We start from the raw sequence: 25,776 nt of genomic DNA on the forward strand, positions 1-25,776 counted from the left end.
GAGCAGTTCTGAGGCCTTGGTGGCCGGGCTGTGGCTGGGTGACTGACTGGGGAGAGTGCTGAGTGCATGCGGAGCAGTTCTGAGGCTTGCTGCTTACAGGGGACCTGGGTCCCCACCTACTATTGAGCATCATGCCATTGCAGGTGGGTCCGAGAGCCTCCATGTCACTCTCACTGGCTTAGAATGCTCCAGGGGGTCGAGTGCCTGTTGCAGGAGCCCTGGCTTTTCTACACACTTCCTTTGATCCCTGGAGAGACGCAGTAGGATGATCTCCCCCACGTCCACTCCCTTCCACAGCCCTGAGGGGTCTCGGCTCTTCCCAGCTTTATCGGATGGATGCCTGGAGCCTGCTTCTCTCCCCAACTCCCACCACACCCATGGAATCTACAGAGCGCAGGTTCATGTGGGGATTCTGAGCTATTTGTTCTGCTCAGATGCCTGTCTCAAAACATCTGCACCAGATGTGGGGAGCACAAAGGAGTCTCATGCACATGACTGGGAGTCTGTTTTAGGGGCTGGAGAATACCGGAAGGTGGTCTGAATAATTCCAGATCCAGCAGCCCCCAGAATCCGTCCCGTTACATCCACCTGGCCTTACTCTTAAACTTATCATGTGATTAACTTGAAGGGAGCCAGGGTACTTGAGGGTATGAGAGCAGTTGCTTTGTAGAGTTGGAAAGGTTTGGGGTGGGGACCCCACTTTAACACACAGGTTTCCCAGCTGGCTGATAATGGAATGGGAAGGCAGCTGGAGTCATCAACTCCTGCATCTGGTTCCTATCAGTGATGATCCTGCACTGGGGACGGAGAGCGAGTTAACACGGCGTGTATACACAGCTCTGTCTCGCGCACACAAAGAGGCACATTATGCTGTCTGGCAGAAGGCAGGGTGCTGTGGTTTCTTACATAAGGCAAGGCATTTTGTTTGGACTGCGGGTTACCTTAGCCCTGCCATTTCACACCGGCCACTGCTCCCTATAGCCACTGCCTGGTGAAGCCATTTTCTGCAGCCAGAACAGAGTTATACTGGTGTGCAGTGCGGGCAGGCGTGCCTCATGCTGCAAACTCTCAGTGACGGTCCCTGGATCAAACCACGATCACCTTGCTCTTCGGAAGGGAGGGAAGGCTGCTGGGGATTTTCCACCAGTCACACACTGAAGCATGATTAGAGAGAGGGGTGCTTGCAAATAAACTGCCCACATTTCTTGGGAGTTTGACTGAAAGCTTCATCCCTGGGCCTGGAGAATGGGCACAAGATGCAATGCACATGCATAAGCAAAACCCAGACACTAACTTCTTTGCAGCTGAGACTGATTCTGTCACCACACTTCATTAGGATGTTATTTGTCTGTTTTACCTCTTGTCCTGACTGGATGCTAGAGTAACAGCTGCAAGCTGCATTCTAGACAGTCCTTGAGGGGGAAAGTGCATCCTGATTGGCCCAGGAAACAGGCTCCAGCCAATTGAAATCTTTTTTTTTTAATTAAAGTACATTTAAAAAAAATTTTTTGAATAAGCTGGTTTCTGATTGGCTGAATTGATGTTTGTCTCAGCTCCTCCTGCAAACTGACAGTTGATTGTGCAGTGATCCCTTCTGGTGCAGACACAAATACGGTCTTGCGGAAGCTCAGATGTCATTGGGCCCTGGAAGAATACAGGAAGTACTTTATTATCCACATTTTCCCAACTATGTTGTAATAGTCATCCAATATCTGGGTTACTTATGTTCGAAGACACCCAAATCTTTGTTTGCTAAGATACTCTTTTGACATGCTCTTCAAAACTGTCCACACGTGGTTGTCCACACACAGTGACTTGTCCTTTTTGATGACTAGATTGATGTGCAGGCACTTCAGGTCTCTGAGGGTCTCCCTTTCTTTCTCATCTGGTCATACACTGTTACCAACTTCATTGCTGCAGAAATTGTGGCTTGTTAAGTACTGTCTCCCAATTTGGCAAGATCTCCGAAGCGGTAAGTGCCCTTTGTTTTGACAACACAAACAGGGATGACAGAGTCATCCTGTTAATGAGCATACAGCAGGAAGTGTGTTGCAGAAATCAGGAGTGAGTGCATCACAAATTGCTTGCAGTTTTGCTGGTAATGGTGCCTGTTTCAGTCCACATGCTATCTGTGTGTTCCATTTTGGAATCTGTATCAGATGACCTAATTACTGTGGTTCCTTTGACCCCAAGAGACTGAAAAGCTATGTTGGCATGTACAATATGCAGAAGCATCCTTGTATCCACTTTCTCTTTAATATTGTACAAGTCTTAGGCTGCTTCAGCACCTCTGCTGGTGATGGACTTTGGTACTTCACCATTGGAAGAGACTCCAGCAAGGAGTGTTTGTGCTGGATGTGCTCTTACAACCTCAGGTGCATTTTGAATCATATATTCACAGAGGAATTTTATAGGTGACTGACTGCTTGTTGGATGCCACATTTAGAAACTTTAGAATACCAGTCACCTGGTATTGCATCCAACCTTAGATTCTGTCCGGCGCTATCTTTCTGCAGTTTTCACAGAGTTACTGTTGTCGTATCTGTCAAAGACTTTGATTACAGAATTAGCTTTGTGAAATCTTTTTAGGACCTGCCTCAAGTACTCAGCAGCCAATTCATCGAGTGTGTGGAATTTATCTCTAGCCATTATTGGTGTGACAGCCATCGCATCTCTGATGTACACTTCCTTTGTGGCATGCTCTTAGCTTATGGGTTCTGTCAGCTTGAGCTTCCAGCAGATGTCCTAATTTAGCATCTCTTCTTTTCATTGTTCCATCAGCATGGAAGAGTGACACAGGCACTGGTCCTACTGGGTGACTAAGAACAGTTGCCATTGAAACATCATCTCTGCATCTTTCTAAGGACAGGAAAACAATTTCTGGACTGATAGCTGCTGTGATTGTCCCTCCCTTGCCAGACCTAAATTTGGTGGTTTTGGCCATGTCAGCAAATATTTTGATGCCAGATTTCTTGACTGGGCTGAAGAAGCTGGGTGTCCCATCAGAATCAAGTGCATCTCTCACAAATTTCTCCATTTGTTCTTCACCAACATCTACTGTTAGCCATAGAGACTCTTGTGCATCTGATGTTACATTCAATCCAATAGATATATTAAGCCCCTCTGGATACAGTTCAGGGTCAAATGGTTTGTTATATTGTTGATGACGTGGCTGGTAAGCGGTGTCTGTAACATGCTCTTCATCACTCTTCAGTGCAGTGCAGAGGCATGGATTTGTTTGTGGACTGTCAGCATTACTACGTGTTAGGCCACTTCTTACTCCCATAGCTTTTGCATATTCACTCAGGACTTGTGAGGGTCCATCTGACAAGAGCTGGCTTCTTTCTTGTCAGTCCTACAATCCCACTGCTACCCTTTGAGTCTCTGGTGTCACTTTTCTCTGTTCCCAGGTCACCCTAAATTCCATTGAAAGAACCAGGAGTCGGATGCACAACAAATTCCCCAGCTTCAAAAGCACTGTGCACTCCGGGGAGAGCTAGCATGTCAGTAATGTAGACTGGTATCCCCTGGTGTAGTTGGGCCTCTTTGCAGTAAAGAAGTGTGGCAGCATGGCACTCTGCGTGTTTTCAGTCACCCTCTTGCTCTGCATGGACATTGAGAAGCAGTATCTGTATAACCTGGAGAAAATGATCCCAGAACTTGAATGTAGCAGACTGGGCATTCGTCCATGTCTGAAATTCCTCCAGTCGTGGTAGTATATGCTGAGTCACAGCATCATCAAGCTTTTAAATGACGTACTGTAAGGACCCAATGTCTTCAGACTCAAACACCTTTTGAATGTTAGCCAACCTTAGCCAGACTACACGAGTACCCCCTCCCTGCTCGTGACACTGAACAAATTAATAACGTTCCAGAGCACTCAGGGCCTCTGGTGCTAGAGTCAAGCCACGCAGAGCACAAGTGCAGACACATCAGGGTCAGCAAGAAGGTCTCACAATCCTGCGTCTTCCCAGAATTTCCCCGTACACGGAGGGAAACAGCACAGGGTGTGAAAACCACCCAGGCGAATCACGTTGGTACCCAATTCATTTGGGAGAGTCTGTTTTCCACTTACTGAGCAACACATACAGCTGCTGATCCATTGTCCGAACGGCATGCTGCTGCTGCTGTTTCCTTACATTTCAGCGTTGTTGTGTACACTGTGGTCATCTCAACTGGTTTGGCATCCGCATTTGGTGCATATGCAACTGCTGTGTAGCTGCTCTTCTTGGTTGCAAGCTTGTGGTTGAAACCAGTCCAAAATGGAATCCCCCGAGTGTGAACAATATCAACGTCATTTGGCGTTGGTAGGACATCACAGGGTAGTCATCTTAAAAGACACCAGGAAAGATCTTGGGCAGTGTTCATTTGTAGGTGACAAGAGTTTATTTTCACAAGTACTTTTTCATGGGGAATTTGTTCTGGGTTTTTCAAATGCTGTATACTGCATAAGAGATCTGTTTGCCCAGGGAGAATAAGTGACTTTTCTTTCCCACATTTCAGTGATATTTGCTGTGATGCTGGACTATCTGCAGACTGTTCTTGAAATACCACTCTAGCCATTGAATGGAAGGTGTTCTTTCCATCAGTGGTCTCTACATTGATGTCTATATGATCATCGTTCATGGATGACATTTCCATCAGCATGAAGTGGTACAATTCCATTTGAAAGGAACACACCTCCCTGGAGTCTTTCCACTTCAGTTTTTGCAGGGCTAGTGATGAACTGCCTCACCTCATCATAATTTAGGCAGGATCCATGAAGGTGCAGTCGATCAATTAAATTGTGAGACCCAAACTCATGGTGTAGCTGTGTAGCAAGACTTGTGTGCAGTGGTGTGATAATTTTGTAACTGTTAAGTACTATCGTGTTGATTCCCGAAAACACTATCAAACTACAGAAAATACTGCAAGAACTCTACACAAAAAGAAGCCAAGTCAGACTGAAAATGAACTGCTCTAAAACGAAATGTATGCAGTCTGATGTCTTGCCAAAAGCCCAAATAATAGTCAAGGGAGAACAAATAAAAGAAGTTGAGCAATACGTCTATTTGGGCCAAGAAATTAACATGCACCACGATCAGGAGGGCGAACTCTCGCAAAGAAAACAAGCAGGTTGGTGCGCATTCAGTTCTGTCAAGTATGTCCTCCAAGGAAAAATCAACAAGGCAACACGTGCAAACCTCTGCAACTCAACAGTACTCCCAGCAGTGTTGTACAGCAGCGAAACATGGGTGCTGACGAAGATAGAGGAGCAACAATTGTCTGTCATGGAGTTGGTGATGGAAAGAATTCTGGGGATTTCAATCCGTGACCGAGTCCCCAATGAAGTGATCAGACAGCAGAATGGAGCGCAGGACATCGTTGTTGAAGGCAGGTACGGTAAAATGTGATGGGTCGGGCATATAACTAGGCTCCCTGACAATCGATGGACTGCAGCTGTCGCCTGGTGGTACCCACGGGAACTGAAATGACCACTCAGCCAACCTCCAAAGAGATGGGAAGATTTTATCTTGAAAAGGCATGGCCGCCCATGGAGAAGGAAGGCCAGGATAAGAGAAGAATGGAAGACATGTTGTGATCGGCACAATCTATATGAGGGCTAAAGGACCGATCGATCAAGGTGATCAAGGTTAAGTACGATGCACACTGCAGTTGAGGCATCTTTTTGAACAACTTCTGAAGGATGATACTTATTGCTGGCTGAATTGTATGCCTCTGTATCTGTCAACCAGAGGAGAAACTCCGGCACCAATTGGGGCACAAAAGTAGCTGCCTCTGTAAACTACAATCACCTAGCTCTGTGAAATTTGAGGCTTTCATTTTGGCTGTTTCAGATTGAAACAGCATTATACAAAACCACTTGTTCATTTGAAAGTGTTTCATCAGGCTCACTTGCTGAAAGAACATCTACACAAATTTGGATGATTTAAGTTCCTGCTTCAGATTACTAGCAGCTTGGATAGCATCAACTGATGTTGTGATGTTTCATAGAACCATGGTAGACTTGCCTTGTCCATGCTGTTCATGTAATGAAATTGCAGAACCGCAGTGTTTTTCTAATCTTTCCTGCAATATGCTGCTGGAATAGCTTGCAGTTTTAAGGAAAGTAGGGCTTTATATTGTTGTAGCAGCTTGGACAGGAGAGGAGTTTTCTTGTTGCACATAAGAGAAAGACAGTCTTGTGATGGAGTATTGGTGGCACATCATCTAAACTAGAAAACTCGCCTAGTAGATACCAATACAATTCATCTCTCCTTGGGTCTGCTGTCAATAAAAGAGAATTCTTGCCAGTACTGGTGACTTTTGACAGTTTTTTGCCTTCTTTTGATTTTTCTTGATAAAGAACACATTTTTCAAAGTTTATGAAGTGTCTTTTTGATGTAAGGGACTTGTATCCGCCATGTATTATATATTGTAACTTCCCTGTGGAGGTAAAATTCCCAATTTACACTGTTCGCATGACTACCACCATTTTTCATTTTGTACAAATAGACATACTGGAGCTAAATTAGATATAAATTAGATCTTTATGTTAGTACGGTAATGGCCCTTTTAGATTGAAGCCCAGGATGAAGCAGTGTATTGTCATCTATAACACTAATACTGACCTGTGAATTAAAAAGCTAGCTTCTAGGCTATGTCAAAGTTTAGTACTGCATGCCTAGGCAATTACAAATTAAAATCTTGTACCAGGCAGACCAGATGCTACATTGTATGTACAAAAGCTTACAAATGGATTAGCGTTCCATTAGGAATTGATGTACATTTATAGCTACCCAATATACAGTACAAACTATGGGCAGGCAACTGCTGCCGTGCACAGCCCTCAGTGTGAGACTGATCTGGTCAGCACATTTCAATGGAAAATAGAGAAAACTAGTCTAATCACTTGTGAGACACTTTGACAATTAAAAATATACAATGTGAAAACATTTCATGTTAGTATATTGCAAAATGTTGCTATTTGCCATTTTTGCCATTGTGTTAAATAGCTTCGTCGTTTCTGGGGGGAAAAACAACTTGCCCATGCACAACCACTAGAAGAATCTTTTAATACATTGTCTTTTGATAGCTTTGACCAATAAAAACCACCTTCGGGTGTTGAAATTAATGAGAACAGTAGAAGCTGTAGTCATAACCTGGTTGCAGCGTTTCTGGAATTGTGCGAAAAATGACACTTTCTCATTTTGGGTACTATTGTTTCACCTTGCCTACAGGCTTATGGCACCACTTGACAGCTCCACATCATACCTCATCTAAATGTACATAAAATAAGCTTTCAAGTAATTTATGATGTGGGTGTGGGTACATTAAACTGCCCAAAATAGCCCTTTTTGGGGAATTGCTGCACGCCTATGTTCTTTGGCTGTCCCATGAACCCCACCGTTCCTGGCTGTGTCCATCTCAATAAGAGCTTGGTGCTGAGGGTCCTGCACGGTTACCTCTGGAGAATCACATGCTAACGTGGTTCTGTGGCTGACATTATTGGCAGCAGAGTCCCCGTATCCCACTGGATCAACACAAATCTTGTGCCAGAGGTCCAGCATCATCAACTGCAAAAGCCAAAGAGGTTCTATGTCTAACATGAACAGCATTGCAGGCCCAGATCTCTTCTGGGCTGACTGAGGCCAGTGCCAAGGATCAAGCATATTTGCTTCTGAAGCACTGCTTGCCAAAGTGGACGATGTGCCCAGGCCCATCAAGGCAGGGTTCCAGCTCGGGTGACTCTCTGTGCTCCACACAAGTGGTACTGAAGTCCCTGGATCCACCCAACAGAGTCCAGTACATAGGGTTAAGCTCCGTAAAGAGCTACTGCCCAATGAGGCTGTACAGCTGGATGGAAATTGAGCTCTGTGCTGTGGTTTGGGGGACTGTGTGTATGCTGAGCCTAGTGGACTGCTAGGCAAGGCTGAGAGCTTCTTAACGAGGCTGTGATCCCTAACCCTTTTAGCACCCATCAACCCTTAACCAGGGGGCGGGGCTACTCAGGGAGACCAGGACTTTAAAAAGCCTGCTCCTAAGTGACTGGAGGAGCTAGCATACAGGAGCGACTAACAGGAGTTTTGCCAGGGAGTTTACAGGGGGAGCGTGAGCAGGGGCTAGAACTCAACATTCTTTAAACTTAAAAGCCAAAACCACCCCCTTGATAAAAACAAAACCTCAACAAAGGAACCAGCTGCAGGAGTAAAAAGAGAATGCAGGCAGAAGTCCAGCAACAGAGTGGGTTTGCGATGACCGGGAGAACCGCACGGTGACTTGCCTGCCTGGTGCGGAGGTTGCGGATCTATCGAGACATCTAGATAGGCTTATGTGTAGTGCCGGGGAGGAGCCGGTGGTCGTGGTACAGGTAGGTACCAATGACATAGGGAAGGATAGGAGAGAGGTCCTGGAGGCCAAATTTAGGCTGCTAGATCAGAGATTGAAGTCCAGGACCTCCATGGTGGCATTCTCTGAGATGCTCCCAGTTCCACGCGCAGGGCCAGTTAGACAGGCAGAACTGCAGGGTCTCAATGCGTGGCTGAGACAATGATGTAGGGAGGAGGGGTTTAGATTTATTAGGAACTGGGGAGCCTATACAGGAACGATGGGCTCCACCTAAATCAAAATGGAACCAGATTGCTGGCACTTAACACTAAAAAGGTTGTAGAACAATTTTTAAATTAAGGGCTGGGGGAAAGCCGATAGGTGCGGAGGAGCACAGGGTTTGGACATCTCTTAGGGGAGGATCTATTAATAGAGAATCTCTATGTCCTAGTGACGATGAGAGGATGGAAAATGATAAAATACAGGCAGGGTCTGATCAGAAACAGTCAAATAAAAAAGAGTAATGGCATACTGTGCAATCTGCCCACTGATCAGGAACTGGCTTCAGGTCAGGGTTAGCTGTGGCTGGCTTTGAGAAGGTCCCTGTTTCTATTGTAAACGGAACTCTTAATAATAAAGAACCGCGGGGTCAGTGGAGCGCCTGTGGAGCGCTGCCTTGTCCTTTGGGGGATGTGTCTGCCTCGAGGTGAGACGGGAGCTGTACGAGAGATTCAGAAGTGTGCTGTTAGACAGGGTGGAGGTGAGATGCCGGGCTGGTTGAAGGCAATGGGATACAGGCCTTCTCACCCGTAGGGCCTGATTCAGATCTGACCCCCAGATTTGAAAGCCACTGCTGTCCTCTGTCTGACCTGCATGACGTGAGACTGGGGGGAGGGGTCTCACTCCACTTCCATTTCCCGTATCCCATCAGCAAATGTCAGTACTAAGGGGCAGCCTCAGCTGTGGGGATTTAGATGGGCTCTTGCATTGCATCTTCACGGCTGAGGATGGGAGGGAGATTCCGAAACCTGAGCCATTCTTTTTAAGTGACAAATATGAGGAACTGTCCCAAATTGAGGTGTCATTAGAGGAGGTTTTGGAACAAATTGATAAACTAAACAGTAATAAGTCTCCAGGACCTGATGGTATTCACCCAAGAGTTCTGAAGGAACTCAAATGTCAAATTGCAGAACTACTAACTGTCATCTGTAACCTATCATTTAAATCAGCTTCTGTACCAGATGACTAGAGGATAGCTAATGTGCCGCCAATTTTTTAAAAGAGCTCCAGAGGTGACCCTGGCAACTACAGGCCAGTAAGCCTAACTTCAGTACTGGGCAAACTGGTTGAAACTATCGTAAAGAACAGAATTGTCAGACACATAGATGAATGTAATTTGTTGGGAAATAGTCAACATGGTTTTGTAAAGGGAAATCATGCCTCACCAATCTACTAGAATTCTTTGAGGGGGTCAACAAGCATGTGGACAAGGGGGATCCAGTGGACATAGTGTATTTAGATTTTCAGAATGTCTTTGACAAGGTCCCTCACCAAAGGCTCTTAAGCAAAATAAGCAGTCATGGGATAAGAGGGAAGGTTCTCTCATGGATTGGTAACTGGTTAAAAGATAAGAAACAAAGGGTAGGAATAAATGATCAGTTTTCAGAATGGAGAGAGGTAAATAGTGGTGTCCCCCAGGGATCTGTACTGGGCCCAGTCCTATTTAACATATTCATAAACAATCTGGGAGAAGGGGTAAACAGTAAGGTGGCAAAATTTGCAGATGATACAAAACTACGCAAGATAGTTAAGTCCCAGGCAGACTGTGAAGAGCTACAAAAGGATCTCACAAAACTGGGTGATGGGGCAACAGAATGGCAGATGAAATTCAATGTTGATAAATTCAAAGTAATGCACATTGGAAAACATAATCCTAACTATACATATACAATGATGGGGGTCTAAATTAGCTGTTACCACTCAAGAAAGAGATCTTGGCGTCATTGTGGATAGTTCTCTGAAATCATCCACTCAATGTGCAGCAGCAGTCAAAAAAGCAAACAGAATGTTGGGAATCATTAAGAAAGGGATACATAATAAGCCAGAAAATATCATATTGCCTCTATATAAATCCATGGTACGCCCACACCTTGACTATTGCATGCAGATGTGGTCGCCCCATCTCAAAAAAGATATATTGGAATTGGAAAAGGTTCAGAAAAGGGTAACAAAAATGATTAGGGGTCTGGAATGGCTTCCATATGAGGAGAGATTAATAAGACTGGGACTTTTCAGCTTGGAAAAGAGGCGACTAGGGAGGGATATGATAGAGGTCTATAAAATCACGAGTGGTATAGTAAATAAGGAAGTGTTATTTATTCCTTCTCATAACACAAGAACAAGGGGTCACCAAATGAAATTAATAGGTAGCAGGTTTAAAACAAACACAAGAAAGTATTTTTTCACGCAACTCACTGTCAACCTCTGGAACTCCTTGCCAGAGGGTGTTGTGAAGGCCAATACTATAACGGGGTTCAAAAGGGAGCTAGATAGATTCATAGAAGATAGGTCCATCAATGGCTGTTAGCCAGGATGGGCAGGGATGGTGTCCCTAGCCTCTGAGTGCCAGAAGCTGGAAATGGGTGACAGGGCATGGATCACTTGATATCCTGTCTGTTCATTCCCTTTGGGGCACCTGCCATTGGCCACTGTCAAGAGGACAGGATACTGGGCTTGATGGACCTTTGGTCTGACCCAGTATGGCCGTTCTTATGTTCTTGAGACCGGGCTGCCCTAGTGGTGGTGTCTCAGAGGGGGTTGAGATGTGTGCGCAGACACAGGTGTGTAGTGGGGGAAGAGGCTTGTGCTGGGCTGTGGGTGAAGAGAGGGCTTCAGCCTTCAGGACTGTGAAGCTGCAGGACGTTTACTCAAGCCCCTGAGTAAGGGTGACGCAGTTGGTGCCTGTCCACTCTTGGGAAGCTGCTGTGTTTAATTGGTGTAATTCCGAACGTTCTGTGAGGTCTCTGCTCTGTTCTGGAGGCAGCCTTGGCCATTCAGGGATTCGGTTCCTTGGAAAGTGACCCATCAGCTGCCGGGAAAAGATCTCCTGACCCACGAGTCATCCCAGCCACCTTTGTGCCTTTCTCTTCCAGCTGGGAACAGCGAGAGCTACCGAACGGGAGGGTCTATTACGTGGACCATAACACCAAGACCACCACCTGGGAGAGACCTCTGCCTCCAGGGTAAGACACTTTTGAGATACTTGGAGTTTCCGAGGGCAGAGGGGAGCCCCGGATAATAGCTGCCTGGATGGATTGGGCACACAGCAGGCTGCCTGCAAAGGAGAAAACGGGAGAGACAGATGGTGGGAGAGACGCATCTCCATTTCCAGGCAGGTTGCTGCCTCCTGGAGATGTCACATGTTCTCATGCCAGTCCATACTTACTCGCCTCAGTCCGTTTCTATCTGTAGCCCCTCTGAGCCCTTGTTTTCCAGAGCTCTCTCTGGTTCTCTCCTTCTCTCTGTGCCCCTTAAAAGCTGAAAGTGATAAAGCCAAATCATTGTTTTTCCCTTGGCTGCATTTAGACCGGAGTGATCCTAATCAGTGAACGTACTTTAAAAGCCAGCATGCAGGGTGAATGTGAAATAAGGCCTTTCCCACGTCGCTTCCATACCCCTCATCTCTCCTACTTACATACAACACTTCCTGCTAAAACCGGACCTCTGCAGCCCTCCCTGCTGCCCTGTGGTCTTGTCTGAGCGCCTAGGCTACTCTGAGTTTAGACAGGCCCTTACGTGGGTGGGAACCCTCCCAGAAAACCCCTGGTGGTGGTTGTGATGCAGTAGGGGGCTTCCCACGACCCAGTTCCCCAGCATGGCGCTGGCTGGTGCTGTGGACCTGGGCGGGGAGAGGGAAGGAGAAACCTATGGAATCACCAGTGTCACTTCCTTTAGCACCTGGGCTCTCCTTGGACAGTTCCTGTCCTCCAACTACTCAGCAGCGCTACCCGGCTTAACAGGACCTCTGCAAAGAGGCACCATGGCTCCCGTCAGTCTCGTGTCCTGTGGTGCTGAAGTCGTCCTATCCAAAGGAATCCATTCCCTGTGGAGTGAGGGATCCAGTCTGATTGAGACTAGAGCTGCCCTGTAAAGCCGGCAGCGCTGGTTTCTCAGAGGGGAGGAGAAGCAGTGTTTGAAATGAGACTGCGGTGGTAGGACTCAGTGCAAAGTCTTGGTCCTGCCGGGACACGCTCGACCACCACAGCTCTTGTAATCCAGTTCCCCCAGAACGGCTCTGGACTCCTTTCTTGCCTGTGAGTTTGGAGACCAGTAACCCCTGAAATGCTGCCGCGAGCCAAAGCCTAGCCCATAGCGCATCCTCTGTGAATGCACTGTGCCCTCTGCTCATCCCGGCACCTCAGATGGCTTCTGTCCTGCAGGTGTCGGAGGCAACTAAGCAACCCGCTGCAGTGGCAGGTGGGGGTACCATAACCCCTGGGGCCCGTCTCTGACACCCCACGGGGAGGGGTTTGTTCCACTCCCTGCTGCTCCAAAGCAGCGCGGCGAGAAGCTCGGTACCAGTGGGACGCTGTGCGACCCAGCTCTGCAAGGCACAGAAACGCCACCATCTGCTTGGGCCTTGCTGCTCACTGAGTCTGGCTCCAAAGGCTCCACCAGCGCCTCTCTCATCACCAGCCTCTCAAGACTTCCGGGGCACCCTGTGCCTGAGGTGGGGCAACCCTCTCAGCAGCGGGGCTACATTCCTGGCCACTGAGTGGCTGTTCTCCCCCGGCGGGACTGAGTAATTGCTCTCCCTTGGGTCTAGCAGCAGGAATGGAAGCTGAGTCTCCGGCCTTGAAGCCTCAGTTCTAGTGGTTCTCTGGGTCTGCTTTGGCGCCAGCCGGGATGGGCTTGAATGCTCACCCCTAAGGCCCTCACAGTAAGAGAACTTGTGTGTCCAGGACACACGCCGTCCCTTTCAGCCTGAGAAGAGTTTTCCTCATGGGGCTTCTCTAGCACCTTGGGATAATCCTTCCCCATGGCTTTGTGGCCCTGTTGACAGGGACCACCTCCTATTCCTTGGTAGGCTGGCTGATGGCCTGGCTGCCCATCTGACAGTTGTGAAGGTTCATTTCCTAGGAAGGAAGGAAGGTATGTTCCACTGACATTCCCGGTCTCTGAGTTACCAAGTAACCATGGTAAGTCGTGGCCAAGAATCACTGTCAGCCATGAGACTGGGTGGTGCCCCAGGCTGAACCCCTCATGGGGGAACCACAGACAGTATCTAGGAGCTTGGAAAGCAGAACAGCATCTAGCATCTTCTGCTGCCTTGGACCCAGCAGCAAGGGCACCATTTCTCTGCTAGCAAGGGAGCTTTCCATTCTTTCTTTGGCTTTTAAACATCTCCATCCTCCTCCTCCATCCCTCTGACCTGCCATGTTTGTTCCATCCACGTGTTGCCCTCCAGTTCTCTCTCCAGTGCTCCTTGGGGGACCCCCTGCACTAGGAGCACCTCCCAAGGCTTATTACGAATGCTGCTTCCGCGGCCCAGGGTTGAGCGGTTAGGCTCTGTGTGATGACGGCAGCGCGGGTTTGATTTGCTGTCGTGAACTGCGCTGTGAGATCACAGACCATGCGGGCTCATCCCACGGCTGGGAGCAGGGAGATCTGCCTCCCTTTCTTTCCAGCCACGCACTGGAGCACTCTGGAAGCTAACAGTTTGCTAGGTTGAGCCCTGGGGAAAACCACAAGCATCTGCGGAGCACCCCGACTAGCACGTACCAACGGGTTAGCCAGCCGTGCTAACGGACCGTCAGCTAAGGTGGTAGTGTGTGAGCGAGTGGGTGTCGGGGCGAGCGGAGGGTCTGTATGGGGGGTGGCGAGTACCGTTGGTAATGCCGTCCTGTCTGCGGTGTTTCCAGCTGGGAGAAGCGAGTGGACCCCCGGGGCAGGTATTACTATGTGGATCACAACACCAGGACCACCACTTGGCAGCGTCCCACAGCGGAGTATGTGAGGAACTACGAGCAGTGGCAGACGCAGCGAAACCAGCTCCAAGGGGCCATGCAGCAGTTCAGCCAAAGATTCCTGTACCAGGTAAGGGAAGTCGACATCTCCTCTTAAGGGGTCAGACGGGTGGGACCGTGGAGCAGTTTTCATCGGCCCTCCCTGAGCAGCGTGTGCGGAATCCAGGCCCTGCTCAGGGATGTTGGCTGTAGTTGTGGAATGATGTGTGAGGGTCTGTCAGACCTGCTAACCAGTGAAGGTGACGTGGGACCCAAACAGCCTCCAGGGTCTCCAGTGACAATACAGCCTTCTCCAGCTACGGCTTGCTAGGACCCTTCCCCACACTGCAGTCTGCCCGTTGTACTGGGCGCTTCTCCAGGCAGTTACCAGTCCCTTCTCCTAGTTCCAGAGCCCAGCACTCCTCCGAGGGCCTCTCCAGCTGACTCACAGCCACTGCCCTCATGTGCTGTATCCCTGATCCGCTCCGCTCCAGAGGACAAGAACTGCAGGAACTTCAGAGCAAGGGGTTGGAGCAGCTGGGAAGATCCCACAAACACCTCTGCTGCCTCCAAGGCAGGGAGCCAAGAAACCCTGAGGGAACTGGCGTTCCCTCTTTAAAGAGATCCCTAGAACTGTCGGGCTGGAAGGAACCTGGAGAGGACATCTAGCCCAGCCCCCTGCACTGAGGCAGGGCCAAGTGAACCTAGCCTGTCCCTGACAGCCGTTTGTCCAGCCTGCTCTTAGAAACCTCCAGTGACGGGGATTGCACAGCCTCCCGTGGAAGGCTGTTCCAGAGCGTCGCTGCCCTTAGAGTTAGAAAGTTTCTGCTAATATCCAGCCTAATGATTCATGTTGTCCTGAGCAGAGGCAGCAGGAAATGACCTCAGGCCCTCTCCCCCGGGATGGGGGGGAGACTAGCATGGCAGAGGAACTTGCTTTCTCCGTCGACTCCTCTGTGAGTCCCTAGGGCCTTCTCTGGAGTGTCCTGGAGCTGTCCCTGGTGGGATGGTTGCAGGTCTCTGCTGGGTGCCATGCGGAGCTCAGGCCGTTCTGGGAACTGGATCCGTGGCAGGAGAGAGGTGCTCGGAGCCCAGCTAAGGCTCAGGGCCGGCTCTGGCTTTTTTGCCGCCCCAGGCAAAAAAGCCTCCGCGCCCCCCCCCCGCGGGGGGGTGGGGCGGCCGGAGCCCGGGGGGAGGGCGGCGAGCCCCGGCGGGGGCTCCGCTCTCCCCCCTCCCCCCCGGCGGCCAGCGCGCCGGGGGCAGGGCGGCGAGAGGGCGGCGAGCCCAGCTGTGGCCCCGCTCTCCCCGGCAGCCGGAACGCCGCGCCGCCCCCCTCCAGGTGCCGCCCCAAGCACCAGCTTGGTTGCCTGGAGCCGGCCCTGCTAAGGCTGTTCCATCCGGGAACCTGTGTTTAGCGAATGGCGTGGCTGGGCTCGGGCAGTGAGGTCACACTCTGTCCCGGGAGACTGGAACGATCAATTCCGAAGCAAGGTAATATACGAGCGGCTCCCCTTCCTGGGTGCTCAGGCAGTGGCTGCTGGGGTGAGGCCAAAGGCCCCCAGAGCCCCAGGGCTAAGCGCTCTGCTCAGAAGGCGCCTCCTGCTTTCCCTGCCTCTTTCCTTGGGCTTGAGCTGGACGAAATGGCCACGTCTCCTTGTTGGAGGATGTTGAGCTCTCACCTAGCCTCTGCGGGGATGCAGCTGCCGAGCGCAGAGACTGGGCTCTGGCAGCTCCTATCCCCTTTGAGCAGGACCCTCCCTGCTTATCTCAAGAGCTGGAATTCAAACTTCAGAGTCAGATAGTGACTGGCTGGAGAAATCTGCGGCCAGGAGACTCTCTGGACGGGCCAGGCGGTCCCCAAACCCACCCTCCACCCCTGCTGAGCACCTGTGACCACAGCTGACTCAGCACTTGTGCAGATCAGGCCTAGGTCAGCAGCTGGCAGGCCACAGACTTGGCCAGTGGAGTCATCAGGCCTGTGCGCTGACCTTTACCCAGGACGCCTCTGCCCCCCAGTGCAAGGACCTCCAACCACTCCCCTGTCAAACAGCCCCTGGCTGAGTCCTGGATCTTACAGGAGGCCTCAGCCCTGGGCAGCGCTGCTCTCCCGGGGCTCCGCAGGGGTGTGATTGTGGGAAGACGCGTGAGCCTCTCCCGGTTCCTGTGTCCACTGCTCCAAGCCCTCCGGTCTGCTCCGATGGCACGTGTGCGTGGGCCTGCTGTCCTTGCCAGGGGCAGCGGAGAGCTCGCGGGTGTGAGCATGGGGTCGGCGTGGGAAAACAGCCCCTTCCCCCCCAAGCGAGAGCTCCTGGGTGATGAACTTCTCTTCCCCACGGAGGGAGCCAGGAGGCTGAGCAGTCCAGAGCTATAGAAATGCCCCTTGCAGCTGGCCATGGCCCCTGCATCCAACTCGTGGTGTGCTAGCAGTGTCAGAGCGCGGAGCAACCTGCCTTCCCTGCTCTCAGTCTTCCTTCCCTTCCAAGCCTGGCCCTCCCTGTCCTTCAGCGAGCTTGCTGGGCTGCCGCAGGCTTCGCTGCCCTCCACGTGCCCATTGCTCTCCTCCAGGGTTGGCAGCGCTGGCTCCCAAGCGCTGAGTCCGTCAGTCCAGAGCGTTGCCTGTGTTCTGAGCGTGAGCCCCCGAGCCACCGCGCTGCAGCCATGCCAGCGCTTTGTGCCACACCCCGGCCGGGCGCTGGGCAGGGCGGAGGGGACTTCACTGCATCAGGCTAAATCTGGAAGTGATGATCCTTTTGCTTCCAACGTTGCTGCCAGGAGTGCTGGCTGCTGCTCAGCTCCCATCCCCAGAGGGCCTTTGGCTTGAGCCGTCCCGGGCCGGCCGGCCTGTGTGGCAGGAAAGGCAGCTGGGCTAGGCTGGCATTGCTTAGTCCTGCGGGTGGCCCGGGTTTCTCAGTATCGCTGGCCTCTGTCTAGCGCAGCATTTCTGGGCTTCTGCGCCCGGCAGCATGGATGGGGACAGGGCTGTGTCCAGAAGCTGCTCTCGTGCTGGGCTGCCTGGCCCTGCCCTGGGGATTTTCCGTGGGCTCCTGCCCTTGGCAGTCTTGGAGCATTTGCTGTGCTGATTTAACTGGGCACCATGTTAGTTTTCCCTTATGCTTCTGTGTTGCCCCTGGGAGCTGTGTCTCTCCCTGGCTGTTAGCAGCCTGGCCATTCCCCCTCGCTGCACATGTGTGGGCACTGTGGGAGCAGCGCGGGGGCTGGCTCCTGCAGCTTTAGGCTTCGCTCGTGTCGCGCTGCCATGTTTGTTCAAATCCGTTATTTTTAGGTCCCAGTGAGGTGATACCTCCGGACGTGACTCGGCTGGCTCTCTGGCAGGCTGCTCCGTGCGTCTGTCTGAGCAGGGAGGGGCAGCTGAGACAGCCCGCCGCATGAGCCAGGATTTCTCAGCGTGGCCATGGCCTGCTCACACCAGTCCCTGCTCGGCAGATTGTGTGTGGGGAGAAGGGGCCTTGACTGCCGTGGGTTCTGTTTGTTCCCAATCCCGTGTCCTGTCTCACCCCACCGGGATTTCACATGGCCCCTCGGGTTCACCTGCACCCTCAGACACAAGGGCAGTTCCGTCGGCAGGCAGCCGGAGATGCCGCGTGCCTTGACCACGGGGCTCTAGGCAGCCCTGTGGCTCAGAGTGGAAGCTGTGTGTGGACGTCCGTCGTTTCCCTGTGGGGCGGGGAAGGGGTTGGCAGTGCCATGGTGTTTCCCTGAGCCGCGGTCGGGTTTCTGTGCATGGCGCGCTGCTCCCTTCCTCAAACCAGTCGGCTCCGGATCCGGGGCCTGCCTCGCAACGTGAGCCCCCAACGCCCACACTTTAACGTTAGGAGGGGAAATGAAAAGGCCGTTTTAGTAACAATATGTTTCTTATTTAACGCTGAGAAGTGTATGCTGAGCCCCCCACTCTCCTGAATCCTGGCCTGTTTGGTCTGGCGGGCCATCCCCAGGAGACCTCCCAGCAAAGCCGGGGAGGGGGGTTAATCTAAACAGTGCCAGGCCAGCAGCCCCCAGTCCAGGCTGCTCCGCTCGCCCTGAGCCAGAATAAAGGTGCTTTGTGCAGTGGACCTGTTGGGGGTGGGGACGTGCAGGGGGCTCAGGGAGACGCCTGTCTGTGCAGGCATGAATGTTTCCTCAGTTGGAGTGCATCTCGCACACTGCCGCTCGCTTTCACAGCCCGCTGCGAAGGGGGAGGCGGGGGAGGCTGCAGGCTGAGCCAGGAAGCGCTGGGCGTGGACAGGGCTTGTGGGAATGATTTCATTGGAAAGGCCTGCGCTATTTTTTCCCCTCTTGTGTGTGGTTCTTGGAGAAGGTTGGAGGTGTAACTGTGGTGGTGATATCAGTCGCCTTGGCCAGCAGGAGCAGAGCAGCCGTGCACAGCTGGATGTTCCAGCAAGCCCTGCTCCTCTCTCCCATGGCCCCTGCTCCTGCTGCCCCGGCCGTGGTTTAGCGTGGGCATTTTTCACCCCGAGCGTGCAAGTTGCTTTTAGTTCCTTAGCAGCAGGCTGTTTTCCTGGGCTGAGAGTTGGGGTTGAGAGGAGAGCGGGGAGCCTGCCCTCACCTCCCTGCTCATCTCACTCCCGGCTCTTGATAATCTCTGTGTTGTTTTGTATTTTTGCCCCCTCTGCTGTCTCCAGTCGTCCGGCACCCCGTCTGACAATGATCCTCTGGGCCCCCTTCCTCCCGGCTGGGGTAAGTACCAAGCCTTCTCCCCTGCTCTCTCCCTTCTGCTGCTCACCTGGCACCACCCCCACTCCATCGCTAGGGCTTGAACCCTTCCTGCGCCGTCCGTCCCTTCCCGCAGCACCTTTCCGCTGGCTGGCTGGCTGCTCTTGGGGGGCAGAACCTGCGTTACTGGTGGGATGTGTGAGCATAGGGAAGATGACCATGTCCCACCGTCCATGCTGCCTGTGGGGTGGATCTGCCAGACATCCACCCCAGCCTGGACTTTAAATCCAGCATTTTGAGTCCAGAGGTGCCCAGCTCTCTGGGTTTGCTCCCTGTTGACTAAACCCAGTAGCATCTGTGATTGTTGCCTGGACTCGAGGAGGGGTGGGAGAGGTCGGCTCTTCTGCCTGGCTCTCTCTGCCGGGGTCAGCTCCCCCGTTGCATTTGGGAATGGGAGGAAAGGCTCCGCCACGGGGGAAGGCCTCTTGCTGATGGTGTCCAGCAGGAAGTCTACATTGGGAATTTGCTGTGGTCCGTTCTCGGTGCCATTGCTTTCCACTGGGCTCCACCAGGCACCTGCCTTTTTCGTGTCACCTCTGAACCGAATGACGCTAGCCCAGAGTGAGGTGGGTTGTGGGTAATGCGGGGATGGGACAGCCACTTAGTGGAGATCTAGGGAGTGGCAACAGCGTGTGCCCAGGGGAGTATCCCGTGGTACCGGAGAGAGCTGGACAGGAGCTGCTGCTGAGACTCTGGGGGATGATGGGCATGGATGGGGGATATGGAAGATCCCGGGAGCGCTGGGCCGGTTTGAAATGGCGTTTCTGAACCAGGGTGTGGAGCAGAGAGAGCCCCGTGTACGCAATGGTGTGCCCTGGAGGCGCTGCTAGGACAGGGCAGCCTGTACAAGATGTGCCCCCCGCCCCACTTCTCAGGTAACTGCTCCGCTGGGCGATTGCTCCAGCTGGGCTGAAACCTGGGGGGCGGGGGGGCGGGAATCACCCCCCCCCACCCCCAGGGAATAATCAAGTTTGGGGGTGGTGGTTATGAAGCCGGGACCATGGGGCTGCAGAGGGAACAGGAGCCATTGCCCGGGTTTGCTGGCAGGCGCCGTTACCACCGTATTCATGGCATGTGACACTCAACGGGAGGGTTTTGCAAACCTCAGTGAGGATGGAGACACAATACAAAGGTGACTAGAGACGTGGACAAAGGCCAGGTGCTCTAATAACCCACCCCGCAGCAGCTGGCTGGGCGGACGGCCTGGGTAGGAGCGACATGGAGACTTGGGGCTGGACATGCAGATGTGGCTGGGGAGTGTCTGGGTCCGAGGACCTCAGCCCCCGAGGCCCGTTAGCGTCGTAGGGAGATTGGAGCAGGGCTGCAGGGGCTGGAGGAGGGGTTAACAGCCTGCTGACGGGACTGCTGCTGGCAGCAGCAGTTTTCCTATCTTGACACCAGGGAAACTGTCAACAGCTACTTGGGGTGTGAGCCCCAGGGCTGGGGGGACCATAGAGCGTGCGCCAAGGAGAGGCCAGAGGGTGAAACAGAGAAGGCAAATGCAGGGTGGCTATCGGACCAGCATCCTGGCAGCCAGATGCACCAGGCTGTCAAGGGGGCAAGGTGGAAACCCAGCTGCTTGAGTCATTTAATACTGTCCTGGGCAAGACACCTGGCATGAGCCTGACCCTAGTTGGTGAGATGGACCTAACAGAGCTTCCCCATCCCTGACATCTGAAATCCTTATACCCTGCTGGCTCGTGTCTTTTCTGAGGGAGCCCCCTTTAATTCCGTGCGTAGTACAAGCGGGCAGGGGGGGTGGGCTGTGGGCTGGATGGGGGCCCGGCTGGGCTGTGGGCTGGGGGGGAGGGTGTGTGGCCTGGCTCAGATGTGGGCTGGGTGACCCCAGGGCCTCGGGTGGGGGGGTGACCTGGCTCAGATGTGGGCTGGGTGACCCCAGAGCCTCGGGGTGGTGGCCCGGCCACGCGGGGCCATGGAGGAGCTGACAGTCCAAGGGAGAGCCCAGCAACAGCTGCTGCACGCAGGCGGCTCAGGGCAGCGCTGGCTCGGTCAGGTTTCTGGGTGCTGCTCCCTGCAGCCGCTGCGGTGCTTGGGCCCTGTGCAGGAGGGGCATTGGCCTGGGTCACTCGAGGGCTTCCAGCAACTCTCCGCTTGTAGCACTAGCCCGAAGTAAGGCCCCTGTGAGTGGAGCAGGGGCTGTGGGCAGGAGCTGGCTCCCAGGTGCTCTCAACCACCAGCCCCGGCCTAACTGGCTCCCTGCCCCCTGCTTCTGGCCCTGATTTATTTCCAATAACCTTGTGGTCTCAGTGAGGAGAGTCTGGCATGTCCTGGGCTGCTCTGTGCATCCGGCTGAGAGCGCAGTCCAGCCAAAGCCTGCAGCGTGGGAGCAAACACATGAGCTGCCTTAGCGTCCAGGCGGGAAGGGGGAAGGGAGCCTGCTTCCAATTAGCGCTACAGCCTGAGCCACCCTCCAGGAGGTGCCTGGGACTCCCGGGAGCATCCTGCTTCCCCAGCTCAGCCTCTGGAGCAGCGAAGAGCAGTGGGAGGAGGGGGAGCTCCCAGGAGTGGGAGGTGAGCAGGGCCACACGCTCAGCGTGCTGCCGCTCCCGCAGCTGGGCCTCTCCAGCGAAGCAGCAGGGCAAATGCCGGGACTGGGGAAACTCTGCTCCTCCCTGTAGTCTGTGCAGGAGCAGGCGGGGCTGGCGGCCCACAATAGGGCCAGTGCCTTGGGGGTGCCCGCGGGCAGGGCCTCCGTGCAGCGTGGCTAGGGGCAGGGGTACCTGGGAGCATGCGCAGTTGTGTGGGGTGTGCGTGTCTGTGTGTATCGGGAGGCGGTTGTGTCTGTATACGACAGTGCGTGTGTTTGGGTCTAGAGGAGAGGCAAAGTGATGACAAGGGGTGTGCGTGAAGGGAGGGGTGTACCTGGAGTATACGTACACATAGAGGTGTACGGAGGGCTCAGGAAAGCTGTACATGGAGAGCTCTTTGTTTGGGCGGGGGAGGGTGCCTCAGTGTGTACATGGTTAGGCTGTTGGTTTGTGAACTCTAGGGGAGCGTAGGGGTGCGTGTGTGTGTGTGTAAGTGGGTGTGGGGGAGGCATGTGTGGTGCATGTGGCGGGTGTGTATGGGGGGAGACCTGTGCATACACTGGGAGTTTAAGGGGCGGGTGTATAAAGTGGATGTTTCTGAGGGAGGTGTGTGTTTGATGAGCGGGTTGTGCATGCAGTGGAGGGGTGTGGGAGGTGTGTGCATGTGATGGGTGGAAGGGGCATGAATGGGGCGCATGCAGCAGGGAAGTGGATGGGGGAGGCCTGTGAGGGGGTTCATGCAGTGGGGGAGGGATGTGGGTGGAGGAGAGGGGTGCATATGCGGCGCATGCAGCTGGGAGGGGAACGTGAGTGTGGGGTGTGCATGCGGCCAGGGGGAGGGATTCAGGTGGGGGGGGGCAGGCGTGTGTATGTGGCTCATGCAGCGGGAAGGGGAAGGGGTGTGAGGGGTGTGCATGTGGTCGGGGGGGTGTATGTGGCTCAGGCAGCGGGAAGGGGAAGGGGTGTGAATGTGGCCAGGGGGAGGGATTCAGGTGGGGGGGGCAGGGGTGTGTATGTGGCTCATGCAGCGGGAAGGGGAAGGGGTGTGAGGGGCGTGCATGTGGTCAGGGGGGTATATATGCAGCGCATGCAGCGGGAAGGGGAAGGGGTGTGCACGTGGCCAGGGGGAGGGATACAGGTGGGGGGGGGCAGGGGTATGTATGCGGCACATGCAGCGGGGGCTGGGAGGCGTGTGCACACCCATGTGGCAGGACAAGGCTAGTTACAGCACTCTTCCCAGAAGCTGCACATCCTGTATCTCTGCGTCTCTGTGCCCCGGCCGGGCCCAGAGTGCTCAGGGTGTTGAGCTCTGTGTCAGGTGCCAGGGCCCGCGGAGCGTGGGCGGGGACCCTGCTTTGCGGGACATTGTGAGTAGTTGCTGCTCTTCCTTCTCATGCTCCATTTACCCCAGCCTTAGACCAAAGATTTTTCCTAGAGCCGGGCTGCAGGGGAATGCCATCCCTTTGCAAGGAGCGGGGGGCCCAGAAGCACTGGCCCCAGGCGATCCCCTGCTCTTGGGGAGCTGAGAGTTACAAAAGGCCCTTTCAGCTTCCAGCCTGTCTGGTGTGCGCTGTGCCCCGGGTGTGATTGCAGTGCGTGGAGAGGTACCCGCTAGCTCTGACCTCGCTAGCCTCAGTGTGGCTGTACCAGCCCACCTGCACCCTGGTCGTCTCGGGCATGGCTAGCCCACACTGCAGCCATGTGGCTGCATCGTCACTGCAGGTATCAGGTTTGTCTACACGCGCTGCAGCCACACCCTTGACCGCAGCGTCGCCATTCCCTGAAAGGCTTGAGGCCTGCGCGTGCTCCCCCTGGGCTAGTGCAGAGCCGTGCGAGTGGCGCGAATGGGCCGGAGGGGGCAGGGTAACACTCTCTCTCCCTCTTTCTCTCTCAGAAAAGAGACAGGACAACGGGCGAGTGTATTACGTGAACCACAACACGCGGACCACCCAGTGGGAGGATCCTCGCACGCAGGGGTAGGGCGCCACCTTTGCTTGGCTGGGTCACGCTCTGGCGAGTGGGCCCCTAACCACAACAGAGCTTTGTGCTAGTAACCCCACGTCTGAGAGCTCAGGACATGGGCTCCGGAGCAGTCCTGCAAACAGACACCTGCCGGGAGGGGGCCCTGTGGAAAAGGCATCAAGTGCCAGGAACTGCAGCAAGGCAGTGCCCAAGCAGGGGTGGGGGCACGCTGGTTTCCCCTGGGAATCCTGTCTGAGACCATCTGCCAGGCCCCAGACTAGGAGGCAGCCACAGCCCAGGCCCCCACGCAAGGGGAACACTCTGGGCTGGTTTGGGCAGGAGGAGGCACTTCCATGTAGGCCCCCTGAGGTCCCTGCCCCCTCCTACCGCATGGCTCTGTGCTCGGGTTCCCTCCCCACGCTGGGCCAGTGCAGCCAGAGTGAGTCCTGGGGGTGTCCCTGCGGTGGCTGGGGGTGCTGTGCTGTGCTCCCCATTGGGCACTTCTCCTGGGAGACGGCTGAGTGCAGCATTAGCTGGAGTCCGTCTCCTGGGCTGAGATCACACGGTGCAGGGCTCCTGGCCCAGGGCTGAACCAGGTCCCCACCAGTCCTGCAGCATGGAAGGGCTTCCTGGGAGCCAGGCCAGAGCTGCAGCTACAAGGAGACTCCTGGGGCTTAGGGGAGCGGCACAAGGCGTGAGGGGCTGGGGGCCAGGAGCTGCACTTGTTCCCAGCCTAGGGGGTGCCGGAGCAGGCCATGCCAGGGGAACGGGACCCTCTTGCTCCCAGTGTGCCACGTGTCCAGGAATCTTTTCCTTGTGCCGGGCAGGATGATCCAGGAGCCGGCGCTGCCGCCTGGCTGGGAGATGAAATACACCAGCGAGGGGGTGCGCTACTTTGTGGATCACAACACTCGCACCACCACCTTCAAAGACCCCCGCCCCGGCTTTGAGTCTGGGTAAGGCGCTTCCTGCCAGGGCCCCTCCTCCTGTCGCTGCCGTGTGCTGCCGGGCGGCTCGCGCCCGGGCTAGGAGCTGGGTCCTCCGCTCTGCCTGTGGTTGGCTCTGTAGCCTTGGGCCACTCCCACTTCCCCCATCAGGAGGGGCGAGGCTGTCATGAGGTGCTGGGAAGATGCCAAGTGCCGCTGTTAGTGCGGGACCCTGTGCACCTGCAGCGTGGCCTGGGGCCACTGGGTCGAGTAACGGATGGCTGGTGGTTGTGCCGCCCCACTCCCCGATACCCTTGGGCTGCTGGGCGCGCTCACGCTGGGCTGCTGTTCCCCTAGTGCCCAGCTGTGCAACGGCTGGCCAGGCCCAGCCACGGAGCAGGGGGTGGCTGTTGTATTGTGGGGGAGCTCTCCTGGCTGGGGCTGGGGCACGGCTCCCGGAGGTTCTCAGCCAAGGCCCATGTGTTTGCTCCTGTAGGAATAAGCAGGGGGGTTCCCCTGGGGCTTACGACCGAAGCTTTCGTTGGAAATATCACCAGTTCCGCTTCCTGTGTCACGTGAGTACTGGGGAGCGGGGCACGGGGGTCAGGACAGCCTCTCGCTCAGCCAGGCTGGGGGCTGGAAGGGGTGCGGGCGGCTCACTGAGAGGGCAGAGCTGTGCTGACTCTGAGCCCAGTCCCTGTGTTTGGTTCCAGTCGAACGCGCTGCCCAGCCACGTGAAGATCAGCGTTTCCCGGCAGACGCTCTTCGAGGACTCCTTTCAGCAGGTGAGGCCCTGCGCAGGGAGGGCCACAGGCAGAGCATGGCTCTCTGAAGGGGGCCGTGTGAGAGGGTACCAGGGATGCAGGAGCCGGGCTGGACCTGGATATCGGGGCAGCCCCTGTGGGTGACACGGCCCATCTCTTCCCCCTCGTAGATTATGAACATGAAGCCGTATGATCTGCGGCGCAGGCTGTACATCATCATGCGCGGCGAGGAGGGGCTGGACTATGGCGGCATTGCGAGGTGAGTCCTGCTGAACGAATGGGGCAGCCTGCCGGGAATGCCCTGCATGGGGCCCAGGGAGAGGCTTGGGGCTTTCACAGGGCAGAGCTCGGGCGCGTGTTCCTCTCCCAGGGCCCTGCTCAGCACCTGCTGCCACAGAGAAGCCCAGGGCACGTCCTGCTGGGTTTGAATGAGAAATGGCCTGAATCCTGTGTGCACCACAGTAACAAAACCGAGCCAGAGGGCCCCCTCCGGGCTCTGCCTGCGCCCCTGGGGCTGGGGAATGGGGGGGGG

The 25,776-nt window shown here is 54.4% G+C and overlaps 1 protein-coding gene across 1 annotated transcript in view; it reads left to right on the plus strand.

Annotated features, from left to right (window-relative positions):
* LOC113409370 (NEDD4-like E3 ubiquitin-protein ligase WWP2) overlaps positions 1-25,776 on the plus strand; it is an 84,772-nt gene that overhangs the window by 46,260 nt on the left and 12,736 nt on the right. Inside the window, exons 9-16 of the mRNA XM_026663193.2 lie at positions 11,460-11,549; positions 14,229-14,403; positions 18,953-19,007; positions 23,487-23,568; positions 24,382-24,510; positions 24,977-25,055; positions 25,194-25,265; positions 25,415-25,503. Of these exons, the coding sequence (XP_026518978.1) occupies positions 11,460-11,549; positions 14,229-14,403; positions 18,953-19,007; positions 23,487-23,568; positions 24,382-24,510; positions 24,977-25,055; positions 25,194-25,265; positions 25,415-25,503 (771 nt within the window). The remainder of the gene's footprint in view (positions 1-11,459; positions 11,550-14,228; positions 14,404-18,952; positions 19,008-23,486; positions 23,569-24,381; positions 24,511-24,976; positions 25,056-25,193; positions 25,266-25,414; positions 25,504-25,776) is intronic.

This window comes from Terrapene carolina, unplaced genomic scaffold (genome assembly GCF_002925995.2).
Source record: "Terrapene carolina triunguis isolate 2854851 unplaced genomic scaffold, T_m_triunguis-2.0 Scaffold32862, whole genome shotgun sequence".
Lineage (NCBI taxonomy): Eukaryota > Metazoa > Chordata > Testudines > Emydidae > Terrapene > Terrapene triunguis.